The 19,971-nt window shown below is 43.2% G+C and overlaps 1 protein-coding gene across 6 annotated transcripts in view; it reads right to left on the bottom strand.

Annotated features, from left to right (window-relative positions):
• The window catches only part of LOC135419513 (sentrin-specific protease 5-like), a 204,831-nt gene that overhangs the window by 65,099 nt on the left and 119,761 nt on the right, over window positions 1–19,971 (bottom strand). For 2 of the 6 annotated variants that reach the window (XM_064665968.1, XM_064665973.1), the window contains exons 1-6: window positions 14,899–14,982; window positions 7,473–9,046; window positions 4,007–4,112; window positions 3,717–3,864; window positions 3,051–3,098; window positions 1,117–1,194 (exon numbers count right to left, since the gene is read on the bottom strand). In XM_064665968.1, coding sequence (XP_064522038.1) covers window positions 1,117–1,194; window positions 3,051–3,098; window positions 3,717–3,864; window positions 4,007–4,112; window positions 7,473–8,424 — 1,332 coding nt within the window. In that variant the 5' untranslated portion in view covers window positions 8,425–9,046; window positions 14,899–14,982. Of the gene's footprint in view, window positions 1–1,116; window positions 1,195–3,050; window positions 3,099–3,716; window positions 3,865–4,006; window positions 4,113–7,472; window positions 9,047–14,305; window positions 14,458–14,898; window positions 14,983–19,971 lie in introns of those variants that run through there. The other 4 variants (XM_064665971.1, XM_064665970.1, XM_064665969.1 and 1 more) reach the window with 3 other exon arrangements.

Raw genomic sequence — 19,971 nt, 5'->3', positions numbered from 1 at the left:
CTCAAACCACTGCAGCAAGACACAGGACAGGATATCCTGTATCCCAGGAGAGCACATATATAAAACCTGGTGCAATACTCTGGTGTGTTTAAAGAGCAGACACAACTTCCCCTTAATTGCATATTGCAGGATGAAGGTGTCTACAGAATCCTTCCCATAGAAATGCTTAGTCCTCAATCTTGCTTTAGAGATTCTTCAAGAATTTTAAATGTGAATGTCTAAAGAGCTGTCCTGCTCTCATCTGGTACCCCCTCAAAAGCAAGAGCAATACAGGCTCTGCTTCCAGAATCTACCTTCATTTTTGGGGTTTTTGCAAAACTTGAGTTGCTGCAGAAAAAGAACTTTTAAAAAAATAATAACTGGGAATATTAAGCACCAATATTCCATCTCACTTTAAAGAGATTTTTAATAAATTATATGAATAGATTTTATATTTAGATAATGAGTTCATCTCTAGCATTTCACAGATGTGTGCTATTTAAGTGCTTCTGTAGAAAGATCATATATTCAAACATGGCCCTTGATTAGTCTTGCCCCATTGCCCACATTAGAAAGGACAAATGTTCATAGAAAAAAAAGAGAGTATTGCTCTTTGTGTTAGCTGCCTCTGAAAATATCAGAGCCCATGATCTGGTACGGGTTCTGGAAAGCAAGGTGAATTCTATTCTTGTCATGAGAACAACAGTTTGGCTTATTAACCATGGGTCTCTAATTTCTGCTTTCTAGTACCTGTATGTGTTACTCAGGAGTAACAACTTGATTTTGTCACAGAATGCCATTTTGAGATAAAAGGAAGCAGCAGAATTAAGTCTAGTCTCCCACAGATTAGTGTACCTGGAACTGCCAGGAGCAGTAGGAGACATTTCTTGCAGTTAAATTAACAACTTGCATGAACATACACAAAGAGATAACCTACCCCTGAAGATTTAGCCATTAGAAGCATATTTTCACAACACCCCCATACTAACTTGAACAGTGCCACACTATTTTTATCAAGCTCTCCCCAATTTGTTCAGCTCCTTTGCCAATCCATCCTTTGCAGATAACACACTGTAACCCAGTTTCAAGTTAGTGATTCAGCCCAGCCCAACAGAACCCGAGAACTAACAAGGATACCTTTTTAGTCCATCGTTTTACCCCATTATATCCTTTGGTTACGAGCTGTCTATGAAAAAAGCTGTTAAAGAAATGAACCTAAAAAAGAGAGAGAGGAGGAATGAGCACAGAAATCTTCATGCACAGTCATTCCCCTTCCCCCAGGATAATTTATACAAAACAACTTGTAATGAGGCAATATTTAATGCAGGTTTAGAAACACAACCCCAGTAGGGACAAACAGAGGCTTTGCCAAGCCTAAACTATTGCTGCTCTTCAGCAAGCTAATAAAATAAGCCTTATTTCCCTGTAATATATGATGTGAGCCACTGCAGCATTTATATTTACATTTTTGTATCTCCAGGCATATCATGTTTAATTTTTTTGTTGGGGACAGACTTGGGAGAAAAACACCATGATAAGGAATTATAGTTTTTGTTGTTCTTTACAGGGATCAAGGAAGAGAACATTGGACTGGAAAAGCGGGGGTGGTGAAGAAGGGAGTAACTTCTGGCTTTAGTTGCTGGAAGCTGAGACACAAAAAAAGAAGAATTCATCAAAACAGTTTCGAGATTTAGTCCAACAACATGGTCTTCTGTATTCAACTACTATGACCAGCTCCCGACAAAAACAATATTCTACTATTGAAAAGCATTTTTAAGGAATGACAGATCCATTTTGTAAGTAAAAATCTACATTTATGACAAAAAAATGTAGGCTTATGTTAAAAAAAAAATTTAGCTCCAGGTTAACACTATTACTCTCTGTGCTTAGCTCCTTGCAATTACAGGAACAGATTAATACAAACAGAAATCTGCAACATCTGCTTTTAATAATTCTGCTAGTGTAGAGGTGGTAGAAGGCTCGAGTTATTACTTGAAAAAAAAAGTTAGAAAATTCAGCATCTGAAAACAGTCTAACACCCATTAGCTATGCCAACAGACTTCAAAACCACATTCTGAGGTACCAGCACAAAACCTCCCATGAGGATTTCAATTATGCACTATGAAGAAAAAGCAGACACAAGCAAACAGATACAATCTCCAATACCCCAACCCCAGGACACACTCGGGAAGTACAGAGAATACTAACGAAGAACTGCCATCACCTCCCAGTCAAAGCAGCAATGATCTTTCTTCTGGGCTTGAAGATTTTAAGAGTTACATTCTGCAGAGCTAATCTAAGAATGGTTTTGTTTGGTTCTTCCTTTGTGGTCTCACCTGAAAATTGTACAGCCCTACTAATAAACAGATGGGGTTTTATAATTGTCACTGCTGCAAATTTAGTCACAGAATGGGGGGGGGGGAGGAACTTGTTTTCTTGATTATTTTTTCTTTGCTTTCTTTTTCTCAAGTGCCACCAACAGGCATTGCAGTTGCAAAGCAGTAAACATTCTGTTGAGGATGCACAAAACAGAGTCCTGCAGAGTCAATACAGCCAAGGAACCAAGCAGCTCCACATCAATTCACATTCACCAGGCAGGCAGCTGACACAGCTTGAGCTGTTACAGCCCCCACAGATACGAGGTGGGCGGGAGGGTGAGTGCAAGCAGCTCATGTGCATGGTTCAGATGCTAACACCCATGGTTTGTCATCTCAGCAGAAATTCATCTTCATCAGAAATTTCAGCTGAAACACCAGACTGGTAAGCAAGGGCATGGACACAGCACTTTAGAAGTAAATAAGCTGGAGACAGAAATCTTCAGGGGAGAGAGAAGAGTGGGATGGGTGAACACTGGCCAAGTGTCTTCTACAGGTACATCAGTAACATTAAGCTACCACAGAGACCACCTGCAGAGCTAATACAAGTTCCTGAAACAAGAGCAACACCACTCAAAAGGAACACCACTCAAAACATCATTGAGCTGAATCTCGATTCTGTATCTGAAATTCAGTTTCACCCTTCCCCCTCAATGTCTCAATAAGGTACATTTGCATGATAGCAAAACCCCTCACCTTTTCAGGGACTGCATCCATTACGAGTTCACCATACATGTTAATTATCTGTAAGAGTCAGTAAATAGTTGAATACATACAGCATAATATTATAAGACCCAATTTCACAAGTTCCCACAAAACACAGGACCCTTCACATTAAAACAGCAATATGGAGAGAAGCCTTTACAGTAACATGGTCTGAAGGACAAGCACTCTGGAACTAATAGTGGCCAGCCTGCAGAGAGATCATAACTGGCTGCTTCAAGTCTCTCTCAATCTTAAATGTAGTTTAATTCAATTTAAATCTATTGGTGCATGCCCTGGGCTCTGCAGCCTTCTCAGTTTTTTGGCTGTGGGCCACAGTCTGCTATTTCACTTCGTTGTTCTTATAATCTGCTCTAGCTTGGGGATGGGGGGAGTTTCTAAAACCTGTATGGGTAGCCACTGTTTTATGAAAATAGTGCAACATCATTTTTTCAAAAGGAACCAGTCTACTGTGACACCTCACAGCTTCCAGACTAACTGCACTTGTCACTGTAAAAGCTGCCCACCACTCCTTCTACTTCTCAAACATAAAGTAAGGATAGTCCACCTGTAATGTTAGCAGAAGATGCACAACTGATATTCTAATACAAATGGGCTAAAAAGGGCTAGAGAAGCACATGAACACCAAGCATTTCTGACCTGGTCATTCAGCCAGTTCTGGCCTTCCAGTGTAGCCAAATCATCCATATCTAGCATGTGCTTATTATAGAAGACCCGGAAATTGCAAGTGGAGGGTTTTGGATGTTTTTCCCGATACTTCATGATTTCCCTGGTGATAAAAGGTTTTCTAAAACGGGATTGAAAACGTAGAGAAAAATTAAGTCAAAGTCATGTTAAACAGAGTTCTGTTCTGCTAGTTGTTAGACATGGAGCATGCAGTAGCAATGCAAGCAATTTGTCCTTTACCAGCTGTAGAATGTGCTACACACCTATGGGAGAAATCTTCATTAAAGACTTCTTTTAATCTTCCCATGACATCTTTTTCACAGAGTGGTACTAAACTGCCATATTTCTTCATAACTTCATCTAGGAATCCTTTAAATATACCAGAAAAAATGAAAGTGCAAACATATAAAAACCTTCTGAGTCCACCACTCCAACAAAGCAGCCAGTTCTTACAAGTACGAGCAGCAATCACTGCACCCAACCAACACACAGCACCACACATGGCAAGCATATATTTAAGAAAACTAAGCTCAAATTGGCAGCGTTATATAAAAGTAGGGGTAGGGGAAGAAGCACAAAAACAGAGACGTGTGAATCTGATCACTCAGCTTTACAGGAAAAGATCAGACCTCGTTCTTGCCATATATACACAAACCTACACATACACGTATCTACATCAAACTTAAATCATTTTACTGCAACATGAAAAGCCATCAGTTCCTGCAACGGGTTTCACTGAAACCGCAGTATCCTGTCCTTATGGCAGGCAGAATTTCTCTCCTCAAACGCAGGCAGCCTTAGCTGGCAGAGTGTTTCCAGTCTGCTCAGTTCTGCTGCTGCCACCACGGCAAACAGAAAAGATGCCAGACAGACTCCCAGCAAGTTTAATTCCTTTACCCTTGTATCGCAGGGATGGTATTTAAGGTGACATGGACAGCCATGTCAGCCTGCCATTGCCCAGGAAAGCACTGGGCGACCACAACAGCAGAAAAAAAAGATATTAACTTGTAAGTAATGAAGAGATGAATGCTGGAGGAATTAAAAACCTTAGAAAATAAGATTTTTTTTTTCTTCTTCAAACATAAGACTGGAAGACTAGAGATATAAATTCCACACAAGCATCCAAAACCACTTTGAGAACGAAAGAGAACGGAGGGAGAACAGGATTTCAACACTTGCTAGTGAACAAATGAAAAAAGACCAAGGTGTCCAGCTTTTTGAAAATGAATTTTCAAATGCAGCAGAAAACACATGTTCTGTGTAAAGAAAGCTCAATCTGAGATCAGAGTCCAGGGAAACTGCACTAATGCGAAGCCCAGGACTCTTCTCAGGCCGGGATGTGATGGCAGAAAACATCACTACACAGTGCAATGTATGTTCAGTTCTCTGCTTACCAAGGCTTTAACAATATTTCCTGGAAACTTCCAAGGTCAAGATAGGAAGAAGCAAGATGAGAGAAACATTCAACAGAAAAAACTAAGAATAAAAAAAGAAAGGAGAGAGACCAAGGAAAAAAACCAAAACACAATGAGTCGAGAAAAGCAGTGAAGATATAACAAGTGTGACAGAAGGATGGCAGGGAGGATTGAGGAGCGAGATCAGACCACAAGGAAACATTCTTCATGGGAAGATAACCTTTCCTGCAACTCTGCCTCACATTTGCCTAACAACTTTTATCCCTTACATCTCAGTACACTGTGACAGGGAGGACATTTCTCACTCTGGGTAGCAGTCTAGATAGACAACGCATGGTGCTTATGAGTGCACCTTATTCTCTTTCAGTATATAAAAATTTAAAAAGCTTTTCATTCATACACTGAGGAAGAACTGTTCTTGCCATTACAATTAACAGCAGCAGAGTTCCAGGAGACTTCTAGCTAGACCCTGACCTCACTTGGGCTGGTGTAACTCAAGGAAGAAACACAAAGTTCAGCCCTGGTGCAAACTCAGATACCCATAATGAACGGGATTTACCACGGGGCTCTGTTTGATACCTAATAGCACATCAGAATGCACTAAGCAGTGCAGTCCATTAATATGCGAGTTCAGCTGCTGCAAAGAAATTTGAAACTTGAGAGCAACCCTAACACTTACATCTCCTTCAAGCTTCTACCCCAGGAACTGTTGCCAGGTTAGCACTATCTTTTAGGGTGCAGTTAATATTAACACTCCTAAACACACAAGAACTCCTATACATAGTTATACCACAACTAAAATTCTTTTTTTTTACAGTTTGTCAGCTAGGAAAACTCAGAAGTGCTATACTAACAGTATATGTGTATGTACAGTACGAATATGTATGTAGCATGGACTTGGCTTCAATCCTCTGAGAGGAAACCTCAGCTCTGAAGAAAACAGAAATTGGTCTCACCTACTTTCATACAGAGGTTAGGTAAGAATTCTCTTAAAATTGTCAAGTGTGAGAAAGTTTAGTGCATCTGCTGTTTGCCTTTTTATTTTTTTAAACTATTCAGGCCTCTCATGAACAAGAACATGACTGCCTACCAGACTACAAAAACTTAACCTTTGCCACTCCCATACAACCTTGGTTCTTGACTGTTACAGAAAGACTACATCCATTTTTCTGATGGACAAACTTCAAAACTCCATTGCAGAAGTGGTCTGTTCACTGGAGTATCACAGTTTCTCTCAGTTTCTCACAGTGTCTGGTCCTTGCTGGATCACATAAAGCCAGTCACAAACACCTCCCACACCATCTCCCATGCAGATATGGATGTGGAAGGCTAAATCCTTTTTTGAGGTTCATTGTCTCCTTTTTCGTATTTTGCTTTAGAGAAACAATTGCAAAAGTGAAGGACAAAAAGGTGGGCAGAATAATCAGAGCATGTCAAACTTCAAACAATCCCTTTAACACTAGTTAACAACAGCTTCAGGTGCATGGGGCTCTATAAAGGCAATTTTTCGAAAGGAAGACTTCAGTTGTCAGAACATCACTGAACTTACATTAATGGTATCAGATGGCACAACGTGTTAGCTTACTGCTCCTTACAATGTGTGTAGTATGCTGCTATACATAAATGAGACACCATTACTATTTTTATCATGTTCCTCTTTGGAGAGACTATCATATACTGCATGCTCAGCATTGAGTAAAAAAATCCCAAAGCCTTTTTGCTGAACCTTTGCTAAGTCTAGTTTTGCCTTTTTAGAAAGTATTGTCTAATAAGATTCATTAAGCCTACTTTATGAACAATCAGAGAGAAAGCTAAGGGACAATGAACAGTATTTGGCTATCAAAACCTGAGTTTAAGCGATTTAGTTTCAGTCTAAGAGAGATCAAGAGAAGAGAGGATAAGGGTGGAAAGTATTAGAATACCTAGGATTTTCAAAAACCTAATTAAGAGTAATAATTTAAAACATTTAAAAAATTGAATCATCTTCTGAAACCACATCAGACATTTAAAATTTCCATCAACAATTTTCCACAAAGATTCCAATTAAATTACATTGTATTCTCTAAAACAAAATAAGCAGAGGCACCCCTCAACTATTCCTCAGAATAGCTTGTCAGATAACCATTGGTTTGTCCTTCCTCCATGCAGCTCTCCTCTTTGCAGCCTCACTTCAGCAAGTGTTATGCCAAGCAGCCTTTACAATTCACGATAAGAAACCATTTTTATAAAGGAATTAATGCAACATGTAAACTCCACAATACATCCAGCAGTTTTCAGGAACTCCTGGATGCCCTAAGATATGTAAAAGGTGTACCACAAAGCCACGTTGCCAACTGCTCATCAGCCACCCGGGAAGCTTTCTGACTGTTCCTTTTGCCTCCCTTCCGAGTTCCTGATTTCAGTCCTGTGCTTTCTGGTGAAGGCTCCTCGAGAGGACTTTTACAGTAAGGGTGATCTAGTAATTTTGAACTAAAAATGTCCAAGGAGCCCTCTACTTCCATTTGGCTAGAGCTGTCCTCATTTTGTGTCAGCTCCATGGATAAAGGTCCATTTGCAAAATTATCATCAACAACAGAATCCTGCACGGAGGATTGCGACAGTGTCATTCCATCTACACCCATAACCTCCTTGGATTCCGCACCATCTCGATCTGAAACAGCAATTTGTTTTTCTGTCACGGGGACAAAAATGTCAAAACAATGATTCTCTGACAGAGCCCCATTGGTCTCCACCTGGTGCAAGGCCTCTGCCTCTGGAGAAGCTCTAACATGCAGTTCTGGTGGGACAGCATCCACACTGCCATCCTGCCCTCCGGATCCCAGACCCTCAGAACACGGCTCAGCAGATGGTAACACGTCCTGTGTACAGCAGATCTCAGGTGCACAGATTTCATTCTCCTCACCTAAAGATTTGGGTGTATTATTGTTCATATCTGATAAGCTGTACCGGTTCCAAAGACGGCTACTTTTAGATTTCCAGTAGGAAAACCAATTACACAATCCACTTTCAAAATCCCACTGAAGCGTCTCTTGATGGTCCCTTGTAGCTTTCTTCACCCACCTTGGCTTGATTTTTCTCAGTTTGCAAGTTTTGCCTCTTGCTCGAAGTTTCGGGGACTTTATGATTCTATACCGAAACCTAACCATAGAAAGTTTCTTATGCATCATAAATAAAAATCTCTTTTTTACAGTATGATGGTTAAATTTGGACCTCTTCAGAGCTGTCAAGAGGCCACAAGTTCCATTCCACTCCCTTTGCAACAGCATTTCCTTTTATAGTTGTTTAAAACTACCAGGACTGTGTTGCCCTCACCATCATTGCTCTCCTCCCCACTATATACAAAACCACCTTCCTTTACAGGTAAGGCAGAACCTTCCAGCGTACCACATGAGACATAATGGATATTGCCAGAGATGCTATTAAGAACAGCAACAGTTTCAAATTCTTCATTCAAGGGATCTTCACTCTCAAAGGGTTCATTGTTGAGTTTCCTTACTGCTTCTCCAGATGGGCTTTCGGTTCTGCAATAGGGACAGGATCCTTTTGCTCTCAGTAGTTTTGTAAGGAAAGCTGTATGATTCAAAAGTAGGTTTTGGACAGGATTCTGCATTTAGAAGCACATGAGGAGCCCACCTGCTTTGGAGCTCAAGTGTCTTCCTTATGCACTGCAGTCTTCTGTACAGTTTGTTGGGATTTAAACTCACAAATAGCTGAGCACTCTGTATTTTCTTCTAAGTTAGGAAAAATTGCTTTTGGAAGCAGTATTTCCCAAGCTTCCCAAAAACAGTGGTCCATCTTCCAGATTGGGCCAGCAACTGACTTCTTTTCCAAAGCAAATGTCTTCTATGGCTTTTCATTTTTCTGCTGCATTATGATCTTGAAAAACAGCTGAAAGAATAAGGAAAATTAATTCAGAGTTATCTGGAGTGTAACATAATAACAAAACACTAAGGCACATTCCTCAGGCCACATGCCTATTTAAAATTCCACCCCTCCTCCAATCACAATCCCACATTCCCTTGGACATTTTCACTTGCACCAAAAGGAAAAATAAGGAATAGCTGCAAAGGTTCTGTGTGCAAACAAGCTCTTCTCACTTACCTTCCCTAAAGGTAAAGCAATAAACAGGTAATTCTCACCCATCCCATGCTCCCACTATATATTCCTCTCTAGCCTGAGGTTAAACCTCGAACTGCCCACGATGTAGGGCAAGCACAGTTAACTACCATGCCTCAAAAGGCTTTTGAAAAAGAAAACTCTGAAGTCCAAGTTATCAACAAGTGTGTGCAGGCACCTGACTCCATCAGCACTGTACAAAGCCAACCCTTGCTCTTGTGCAATAAACATGAGCAGCCTCTGAAAACACTTCACGTGCTCACACAAAATCTTCCTTTAAAGGAACCACAATGCACAAACTGCCACAGAAATTTTGATTCTCTCACTAGATAAATGACAACGTTTACTCCATGAAGTAGTTCCTCTATATTGCCAGCAACAACTCCTTCCATACCATTCTATATTCTCACACCATCAACTTCTATAATCAGTGTTTATCTTTGCATTAATAAAGCAATACCAATGCAGCACACCAGTTAATAATCTTAAAGATCCCTTTTCCCACTAAAAACCTGCATCTCAAAGTGTTCAATAATGATATATCTGAGACTACACAAGAGTGCAAAGCCTGCATAGTAATATCTGTTCATCTTCACTACATAACTAAAAATATCAATTCCAAGTTAGACGAATCCGGAAACACAAGGGGAAGGCATCAGCTGCACACACAACATGGGATGCTTCATGCAAATTGCCCCAGCCTCACCATGTATTTTACAACAGTTTGAATTTTTCTCAGATTCAGAAATGGAATTTGTCCTGCCCCTCTGACTTATTCTGACTTACAGACTATTACAACAGATTTTGCCTTAGCCATGTCTGTCCTAATCATTACACATAGGCGTGACCTAGCTCAAAATAAAGGAGCCTACAAATGAAAATAAAACATTAACAACTGGATTTTAAAGGTAAATATGAATGCTAAACATCTGCAAAAACAGGTATTCAGAGTCTGACTTAAGAACTCTTCTGCATTTTTCACTCTACTCATCTTAGACACAAACAGCAGTTGGAATTTTTTAAATTTATTTTTTTTGTGGAGGAGTGAGAGGGGAGTGGAAATGCAGAGAAGATGGAAAATGTAACTTATCACTTGGATAACATATTCCCATCATAAAGAAAATTGTCCAGAATCCACTAGACCTACAAACTAGAAAGAAACCTGGCCAACTCCACTGACAGAGATGTGCAAGACAGTACAGCTTAACAGTATAAAAGCACTGCAACAGGGTATGGCTCTTTTGTAACCCACTACTAGTCACCACACAATCCAGTTATCATAAAAATCAGGACATAACATCTCACCGTGCCAATTTTCTCACACTTGCTCTTGAGCATTTACATATTTCTCTACACTAGATGCAGTTTATGCCTGCTTTTCCACTATAAACTCTACATGTCTGTCTACTGTGTGTAGTATCTACAAAACATTCCTTGAGTGCCCCAGTAAACATCAGCCGAACCACAGTCTTGCTAGGACAGCTTATTCCAGCCACACTTCATCCAGGTAAAACAAACAAATGCAGCAAAATTGCAGGTTCTCAACGGAGCCACACTCATGAGGGGCTTCTGCCAACACAGGGAGTGTTCAGTACTCCAAGGAGAGCACAGCAGATGAAGGCAACGGTTTCACTGCTTCTGAGGCTCTGCAGTACATGGAGTCATTACTTTTCTCCCTGGACTCTCACAGCCAAGTCCAACGGCCTCCACGGGCACGGCCTCAGACATGGGAGAAGGCTGAGCAACCACTGGCTTTCTGAACAGCCTGGAGTACACAGGAGCTGAAAGGTCTAGAGCTGCCACTGCTTCACCCACTGGAGACTGAACTACTGATCACAGTGAGAAAAACACTGAACTAGATTCTAGCAAAGAAAAGTCCTGACAACAAAAAGGACCTGAGGCAAACCTGAACCGAGACAAGAGTGGTGCCACAGTTTCACTCAATTGCAACAGCAATCAAATCATTTGCTCATCAAGTGTTATGAAACTCAGCTTCTGAAACTGCAACAAAGGTAGATGCTAGGAAAGCTACTCAACCCACCTGTCCTTCTGCTTCATTTTCACCTTAGATCATTAAAGAAAACTTCACATAATAACTTATAAGATGAAAAAATACTTCATGTTTGTCTGTGATGCACACCCCAATTTCTCCACATTGTAAATATTCTCTGTATAAAAAAGTTTCTCCTTAAAGTGGGAAAAAAGTCTGACTAAGCCATTTAATTCCTGCTCTTCCCTTTCCCTATTCAAACATAATCAGTTTTGAGTCTGGATTCCTTTAAAGCAAAGGCCTTCGAGTCCTTAATCCCAGTCCTAGGAGCTGAAACAGTTCACTTTTCTAACAGCAGTGTTACTTAAGAGTGACAAAAGATAATCCATACACAAATATTTAACTAACCATGCTGCTCAAAGAACTTACTTTCCACCAGTGCTACAGGAGTATCAACAGGTTTACCTGGCACCGTAAATCAGCAAGGCAATAGGAGAGCTTAAAAATGCACTGCCAGAAAAGGAACTGAAGTGAGTAATGCAAGACCAAAAATAAAGCAAGCACCACCCAAAGTTTATGAACCTGAAGAGAAAGTGACATATTGGCCCCATACATTGATACAGACCAGAAACCTCCGAAGCAGAGGAACTTGCACCATTAAGAGAGTCATTTGGGTGGTGTAAACCACACCTCCACTGCACAGGGATGCTGCCAATACTACACCAGCAAACCCTAAACCCAAGATGTACACCTTCCAAAGACCACACGTGAGAGGAATTTACCATCATTAGTCCTCACCCCTTCAGCTGTCTGACATACATCTGCAAATGGCTGAATATTAAAAAGCACAAACTCTTTTCCACTGGACAAACACAACCCCAAACTGTTACAGCTCTGTATTAATGGCAGATTCTGATTATAAATTTGCTTTGTACTCAAATTTTTTAAAGACATATTTGGGAGCCATTCTACTTTCACAATAGATACTTATCCCAAGAGCTCTGGTAAGCTACAAGAAAGCATGACTGCATCAACTGGATGCCTAAAATTCACTGAACACTTGCACAGGAATGGAGGAACATGAGGGTGTTGATCCTTTGAGTAACAAATTCAGTGCAGATAATGCTGTATTTTCGTTAGAGCAATTAGCAGCTCACTCCATTTTCAACCTGCACACTGCAACTTAAATCACCTTCAGTGAAACGGAGTACTGGAAAAGACACTATACATTCACATCTTTCACCCATTTTAACCCCGTTAACATTTAACCACTCATTAGTCCCCAGCACTCCTGTTTAGTTTTGGCAGGTTTAGAAAGCCCAGGTCTTAACTGAAAAGCACAGAAATGGGAAAGGCAGTCCCATCAAATGCTGCTGACAGGACCCTAATAAAGGTTTCTAGATGACACCTGAAGTGTCAGACCACAGAAACGTTTTGTCCACGCCAGTGCAGAACAAACCCAGGGCACTGCAGCAGAGCTACTTCATGCTTAGATCACCACAAGCTGTCTAGGGCTGCATCCGGGTGCCTGGAGGATCATGAGACACACAGAAATGGTAACAAATACAGCTCACTTGCCAACTCTTAGGTTCTTATTTTTTAACCCCAGGGTGTCCAGATTTTAATATAGATATGTAAATTATAAAAGAGGCTTGTTCTGAAGAGCATCAGTAACCTAAATAAAGCAAACAGCCTTGAGAGCGTGGCCTTGTGCAGGCAGGAGTAACTCATGCATCACCTGCTCCCATGGGAGGCAGCAGTTCTTGCAACATCAAGTCCAGCCTTTACTGGTGGAGATCAGGGCAGTTCTCAAGGACAGGAATTAAGTAGGGAAGAGAAAGCCAGCCTGAAACTGAGGAGCTGGGATATGCTGTGCAAGGAGATGCCTTCCCTCCCGCAAGCGGAATCCAAAATTGGAAAGGGAGAGAGGAAGCTGGGGAAGGGTGTCTCTCTTCAAACCACCACGTGGCCAGACATAAGCTGGTGATGTCAGGAAGTCTGAAATGACTCAATTAGCACATGCAGAAGTGACACAGACTCAGGGCACTGGGAACTAACTCCTCTTCGCATCCTTTTCTGAGCAGCACAGTTCTGTGAACTGTTTGTTCTAGAGGTGAAACAAGCCCTAGGGAAAGGCACTTTGACAAAACATAACTCACTAGCACAAGACCATACAGAAATGGCCAAAGTCCAAAGGTACTGACTCACAGGAACATGGCAGGACATGCAGCTGATGACCTCACGGTCACACTGCAAGGCTTCAACTCCTGCACTTACCATGGTCTCTTTCCTTCTTTCAACCACCACTTCTGGGAACTAAACCACTGTCTCACCCAGCTGTCTACACATCTACTAGATTTATTTTTGGCAAGATGACTATAATTTACTTATGGAAACATCCTCCTTTGGACTAAACCACATTAGTGGAAATATGTGTATTAGATAACAGAACATTTAAGAGAAATACTGTCACAAATCAGAGTGATGAAAATTTTAGATTAAAGAACCCAAAGTTCCTTTTGTACAAGCAAGGCATAAGGACATAAATAATTTTTAATCTTTGGATTTTAGACTGACTTTAATGGAAAAGCTTTCATTAACTCAAGCTTTGTCCCTTCCTCCCTGAATACCTCTGCAAGGCAGAAGCATGGAAGTAGCTGAAACAAAGTCTACCAAACTTTGCTGTCCAAGTTCTGTGAAAGGAACAGAAGCCAAAATTTCATTTGAGGTCCTTGCATATGTCTGAGGTCAAGGGTCTTGTTGATACTTTCCAAAAGCTTTCCTTAAGAAAGAGTGTATTTTCACAAGTATTCAACACATTTTTCTGCAGCTTTGAAAGATGACTTATCTTCTTGTGTTAGCAACACACACAGATAAAGAAGAGGTGAGGGTATTACCAAAGGGAATCCACTTCTGAGCTAGAAGCCTAGGCTAGAACAAGTGGAGTTCAGAAATGGCTGTAGGGAGAGCACATTAGTTAAACCCAGTGCTGAGCTGAGCAGCCCAGCTCCGCTGTGCCTGTCCCCTGGCTCAGCACCCACCTGTGTCAGCTGCCACGGCTGAGCTCCCGTCCCTGCCCGGCCAGCACATCCCAGCCTGGGAGGGCTCCGGGAGGGGAGGGCAAACAGCACTGGAGCAGATCGGTGCTCTGCTTACACTGCAGAGAGACTGGGGGCCTCTGCGAGCAAAAGACAACCTGGGGGTAGAGCAGTGGGGTCGAGAGCCCCATGATGGAGAAACAAAGCTCTTGTAACAACTGAAAATCCCCTTCTACAGATTCCCAGCCCCAGCAGCGCCCTGACTCTCCCAGGCTGTAGTCAGGGAGAGCCTACCCGTGCTGCGTCCCTGGATTCTCCCCTGAATCCCTGCTCTCGCTGGCCCAGCCAAACCCCCGCGGCAGCGCCAGGCAGCCGGGCACCCCGGGGCGGGCACGGCGGGGCGGGAGGCCGGGGCGCGGGCAGGGCCGGCAGGCAGCGCGGCCACACGCGGCGCCCCGCGGCCTCCGCCCGCCCGCCCGCCCGCCCGCGGCCCCCGCCGGCAGCGCCCGGGCCCCGCCGCTCCGCCGCGCGGGGCCGAGCTCCGGGCGGGCCGGGGCCGGGGCTGGGTCCGCCGCTGCCCACCGCCCCTCGCTCACCTCTGCCCGCGGCGCCGCCCGGCTCGGCCCGGCTCGGCCGCCCCAGGGCCGCGCTCCGCCCCCGCCGCTCGCCGGGCCGGAGCTGCGCCGGCGCCGCCGCGTCAGCGCTGCGACGGGCGGGGGCTGCGGCCGGGGCTGGGCCCGCCCGGGGAGTCGAGCCCAGCAGGGCCGGGCTTTGCCGCGGCCCCGCCCGAGCCCCCCGAGCAGCCCCAGCGAGGCGCCGGCGGGAGGTGTCCGCTCCCGGTGCTCTGGTGCTCCCGGGACCCCGCAGGCAACGGCCGCGGAGATGAGGCGCTTAAAATAAACCGCAGCCTGACTTTTTAAAATAAACCGTTACTTAATATCCCGGTCTGTGGATGTGCTTCTGAAAAGCCCCCAAATTAAAAATAAGAAACTTTAAAATTAGCAACCCGACCTTTAAAAAAAAAAAAAGAGCCGTTAATTAATATCCCGATATGTGGATGTGCTGCTGAAAAGCCGTAATTAAAAAGTTCTGCTGGTACTCTGGCCCCAGCAGTCTGGCAAAACTGTTTCTCCCACGACACAGGGCTTGTTTCTCCATGTGCTTGCCCTGTGTGGGCCATCCAACGTCTCCATATACCAGCTCCCCTGCCTGAAGCCCAGGGAAGAAGGCACTGGCCGGTTTAACTGCTGTGCTGTGTTGTACAGGGACATCATGGAAGTGGGAAGTGCTCCAAAACCATTGCATTTTTGTTGCTGGGTGGAGAAAGGTTACACTTCCTCTCACTGGGTAGCCCCTGTGAGGAGAAGCGAAAAGAATTTCTCCAAATAAAAGAAACCAGTGAAGCAGGGAAGATTGGGAAACAGCCATGATGCATCGTTTTTTGCTACAGCTTTAAACGAGGTGAACTATTTTGTGATCATGCAGTATTCATTATGCTCTGCATTCCTTCAGGAATTACAGCATGCAGGCTGTGGGTTGTGAAATGCTATAACAAAGAAATTTTAAAAAGAAGGGATAAAGAAGACAATGGGGTGATGCAACAAACAAAACGGCAAAGTCCATGCCAAGCTGAGAGTTGCTGGCTTTTATTTGTTTGTCTGAAAAAAGTCCAGCCCGGCTCTCTAGTTAAATACAGCACTTTCCTAAGCAACCGTTTGTTCTTCCTGAACAGTAAATCCAGCCAAAGTTGGGATAAGCAGTTTCAGAGCAACGGGATGAGTCCTCTGGCCTTTATGAAACACACAGTAAACAGGGTGCACAGGGCAATGCTCAGGCCATGAAGTTAAAACAGGAATATAATAAATGGAAAGAGGATTCCTCCCCCCAATCCATCTGAGTGCTGCAGAGCTCTCTGGCTCTCTGCATCCAACAGCACCTCTGCACTCAAATCATGGCCTGACCCAGGCGATCATTAGTGGAGTTCTACGCCAGGCACTTGAGACACATAAATGGGAGCCCAAGTTCATGAGATCCTCTTAAAAAAACATGATTTGATTTTTTAAATGTGGGGTTTTATGAACCTTCTGGTTTTGCCTGTGAGGATCAGCCTTATGACACGTTCCTGTTTCCTCCCTGTCCACGAGGGCTAATAGCAGATCTTTAAAAACTGGAAGCTGAGATTCTCAGATGAGTAAGATGCCTGTAAACACCGAGGCTTTATGGAATGCCTGAAAAACATGAGACTCGTGAAAATGAATAAATAAATAAAAGCCAGACTTGGGAACGCTGACAGAAAGGACTGAATACCAACTGCATTACGGTAACATTTTTGTGGCCAAACTTGCAGCCTCAATGTTTTAATGATGGCAGCCTTTACTGCATTTAACAGAAGCCTGGATTTGATTCTTTCAGAATAAAAGGGCTTTTGAATGCTCTGTAAAGGCAGTTTCCTGACTTCATTGATCGCTGACACAAACACCAGAATTAAATCTCCTACATCTTGAGCTAAAGCAACAATCCCATTAATTTGGAGAGCAGTGAGCTTGTACAGGAAGCAGTTGCTGGAAGAGGACGTGTAGCATGAGCTGAACCAGTTGGCTGCTCTGTGTCTCATGTCGCCAAGCAAGAACAGGGCCAAGGTAAATCTCCTTATAACCATGTTTTATTTGGAGGCTGCTAAAGCCAGTCAAATTCATGAAAGAATGCGAATAGCCACATCAGGAAACTCAGCAAAAGATTATCTGAACTGGCAGGGTTTAAGAAGGAAAATTAAATTTGTTCTTTGTTGTCCCTGCCTGTTTTTCCACTTCTGAATAGGATAAAATGAAGTACCACTCCAAAGACCTTGCACATTCCTTCACATGCTTCAAGTTGTGATGTAAAGACTATACTGGAAGAAATATCTGTAGATCTCAGCATATACTTGTCATTAAACACATTGAAAGGATTGTTGCTAAATTACAATAAAGTAAAAAAGTTTTAAAAAAGGTACATTCATGGCAGATGAACCCTAACCTGAACATAACTACATGCATGACGATGGAGCATGGCTACTCTTTGGCCCATGCTTTGGAAGTCTGAAGTTTCTCCAGGCCATAAGAAACTTCATGAGGTTAATCCTTCTATAGTACAGGAATACAAGAGGTGGGAAGGAAGCAATAATGTAACAAAGATAGCCCAAGCTCCCCTGTGAGGAAATAGTCCCAGTATGTAATCTTGCCTCTGTGCTTTCAGCTGCTTCCCAGTTACCGAAGAGGATCCGTTGGGTCAGCTCTGCCCCTGCTGACCTCCCATGTACTCACACACTGCCCACAGGTCTGGTGCCTCCACCCCTACTTGCTTACTTATTCCTTACAGGAGAAGAAGCTGTACAGCAGCTTCTGAAAAGAAGATCACTTCAGCATATCCCAGAGGTGAATCTTCTAGAATTTAAACATCTCACTACGTGCGAGTTATTCCAAAGCAAGGGCTGGCAATATAATGTATGCAGCAAATTTCAAATTGGATTTGCAAAGTAATCTGATTTAAAAAAAGCCAAACTCCCAACATTTTAAAAGCAGACTTCTCATACCTAGTTCAGGGGTACTCCATGGCCTGCACAGTTCACCCATGGCAACTTCTGGCAGAGGTGGGGGTGAGGACACATCTGACATTTCCATCACTGCAGGGTGAGGCTTTTAGTTCCTCCTCTGTGATTATAACCCAATTATATAAATACATGCAGAGCTTTTAAAGCACAAAACCACCACTACTTTCACATTTACTCAACTGCATTTAAAATATCTGTACTTTCATAATTACAACATTGACAAGGATTTCAGAGGGAAGGCTTAATTTTCTTGAGGGTGAGAGGATGCTTAGTGATTGAAGATGATGTACATTAACATTCTGCTCCACTCCAAACTCCTAGAGTGAACCACCCTGTATCTGGCATTTCAGGACTGTGCTTCCCCCACAGTGGCCACCAGCACAGCTGGTTGGAGGCTGTCACCTCCTATCCCGCCTTGCGGGGCAGAAGAGCTCCTGTTCCCTGTACGCTTTGTGTGCAAGTCAGAGTAGCTTCGGCTGCCCTCACCAGTGGCTGAGCTGCAGATACCCAGGGTTGTGCTGAGGGATGAAGAGCCACAGAGCCCCTCAGCTCTGCTGTGGCAGACGGCTGCCCTCACAAAGGTGGGAGCAGTAAAGTCCAAGTGATTCTTGCTGCTTTCGAGGGCTTCTCAGATCTCCCTCTACAGGACACAGACAGGGCTGCCTCCCTGCCTCGCAGGTGTGTTTTGAAAACAAGCAGATTGAAGTCAGGAGGCCCCAGATATGACTGTAAAAGGGACTGTGGAAGTGAAATAAAGGCACTCCTAAAATAGTGTTTAGCTTTGGATTTGGATAATCCATAATTATACCTTGCTGTATGTTTGTACAGACCAGGGCTCACTGAGACCACATACAGGCTATATTTAAACGAGCTATTCCAGGTACCACAGGCAGTGTCGTCATGGTACCAACGCAGTGCAGGCTGTGGAGCCCACTTGTGAAACCCAGAAAATATGCAGGTAACCACTGCTGCACTCTGTAGCTCACCAGCTCTCTGCTCAGCTGTAATGAAAAGCTAGTTCTAGGTACAATTCCACATGTTTATTTGGGAAGTGATACCAATGGGGGAAGTTCTTGCCTCCAGTCACTTTTTTTTCACTCCTGCACTTCCGTTCTCTTCCACTGTCTCTGCAGTTGTGCCATTACTACTATCCACGAGACTCACTGGAAACTGAATGCTTGAATTTATCCACATGAGAGGGAAAAAAAAAAAGAAGAAAAAAAAGAGAGAGAGAAAAAAATATCCAGCAGTTTTTCTCTGGAGTTGCATAGGGATCACCGAAGGCAGGGGGTGAAGCAGTCAAGGCTGGTAGGGTAGGTGGGAATCCCCCTTAAATATATATAAATGTTTCGAGTCCAAATAGTGTTGCAGAAAGAATAAATACAATTTCTTATTTTCCAGACAACTGCCAATATTCTTCATTAAAGCATGTTGGTTGTGTTCTTCTAGCAGTGACACACCAGGGACAAGATCTGGAAGAAGGCTGCCTCCTGGAAGCACTGCTGCTGCACAGCATCCTACTGGTACATTTTGTCCTTTGCTTTGCAGCCAGACGTGGGACTTGCTTTTGACACTGTGCTGCCTTTCACTCAGATTGTGAGGGGTTGTTTCATCAGAAACAAAAGAGCGAAACGGAATAAGGAATAAATTAGAAGCAGGAACAAGATGTTGTTGCAATTCTTACAACTTGAGAGAAAAAGATGTAAAACACAGCAGAGATTTGATTATTAGCTTCCCCAAATTATACTATTGTTGTTATTATCAAACTCCTTCTAAAACAAGATATAGCTACAGTCACTGCACCACCAGAACTGTACATGGAGAAGGATGCAGAACATGCACTGTAGAACAGAAATGAGGATGTTATAGTCAGTGAAAATCTTCATTATTGGGAGAGGCTGGAGAAGCTGAGACCATCTCCAGAGAGAAACAAGAGTTCTGGAGGGGCCTTCCCACATATTTTCAGAGCAATGAAAGGCAGTTGTGTTTATGCATTTTTCTTAGCCTGGGAGAATCAGCCACAAGAAAGTAAGGTCAAATGGGGAGTTCAAAATGACGTAGGCAAGGATGTCAGCCTTTC

The sequence above is a fragment of the Pseudopipra pipra genome, chromosome 10 (assembly GCF_036250125.1).
Source record: "Pseudopipra pipra isolate bDixPip1 chromosome 10, bDixPip1.hap1, whole genome shotgun sequence".
Classification (NCBI taxonomy): Eukaryota; Metazoa; Chordata; class Aves; order Passeriformes; family Pipridae; genus Pseudopipra; species Pseudopipra pipra.
The sequence above is the reverse complement of the archived record's forward strand: the minus strand, read 5'-3'. Positions and strand labels throughout refer to the sequence as shown.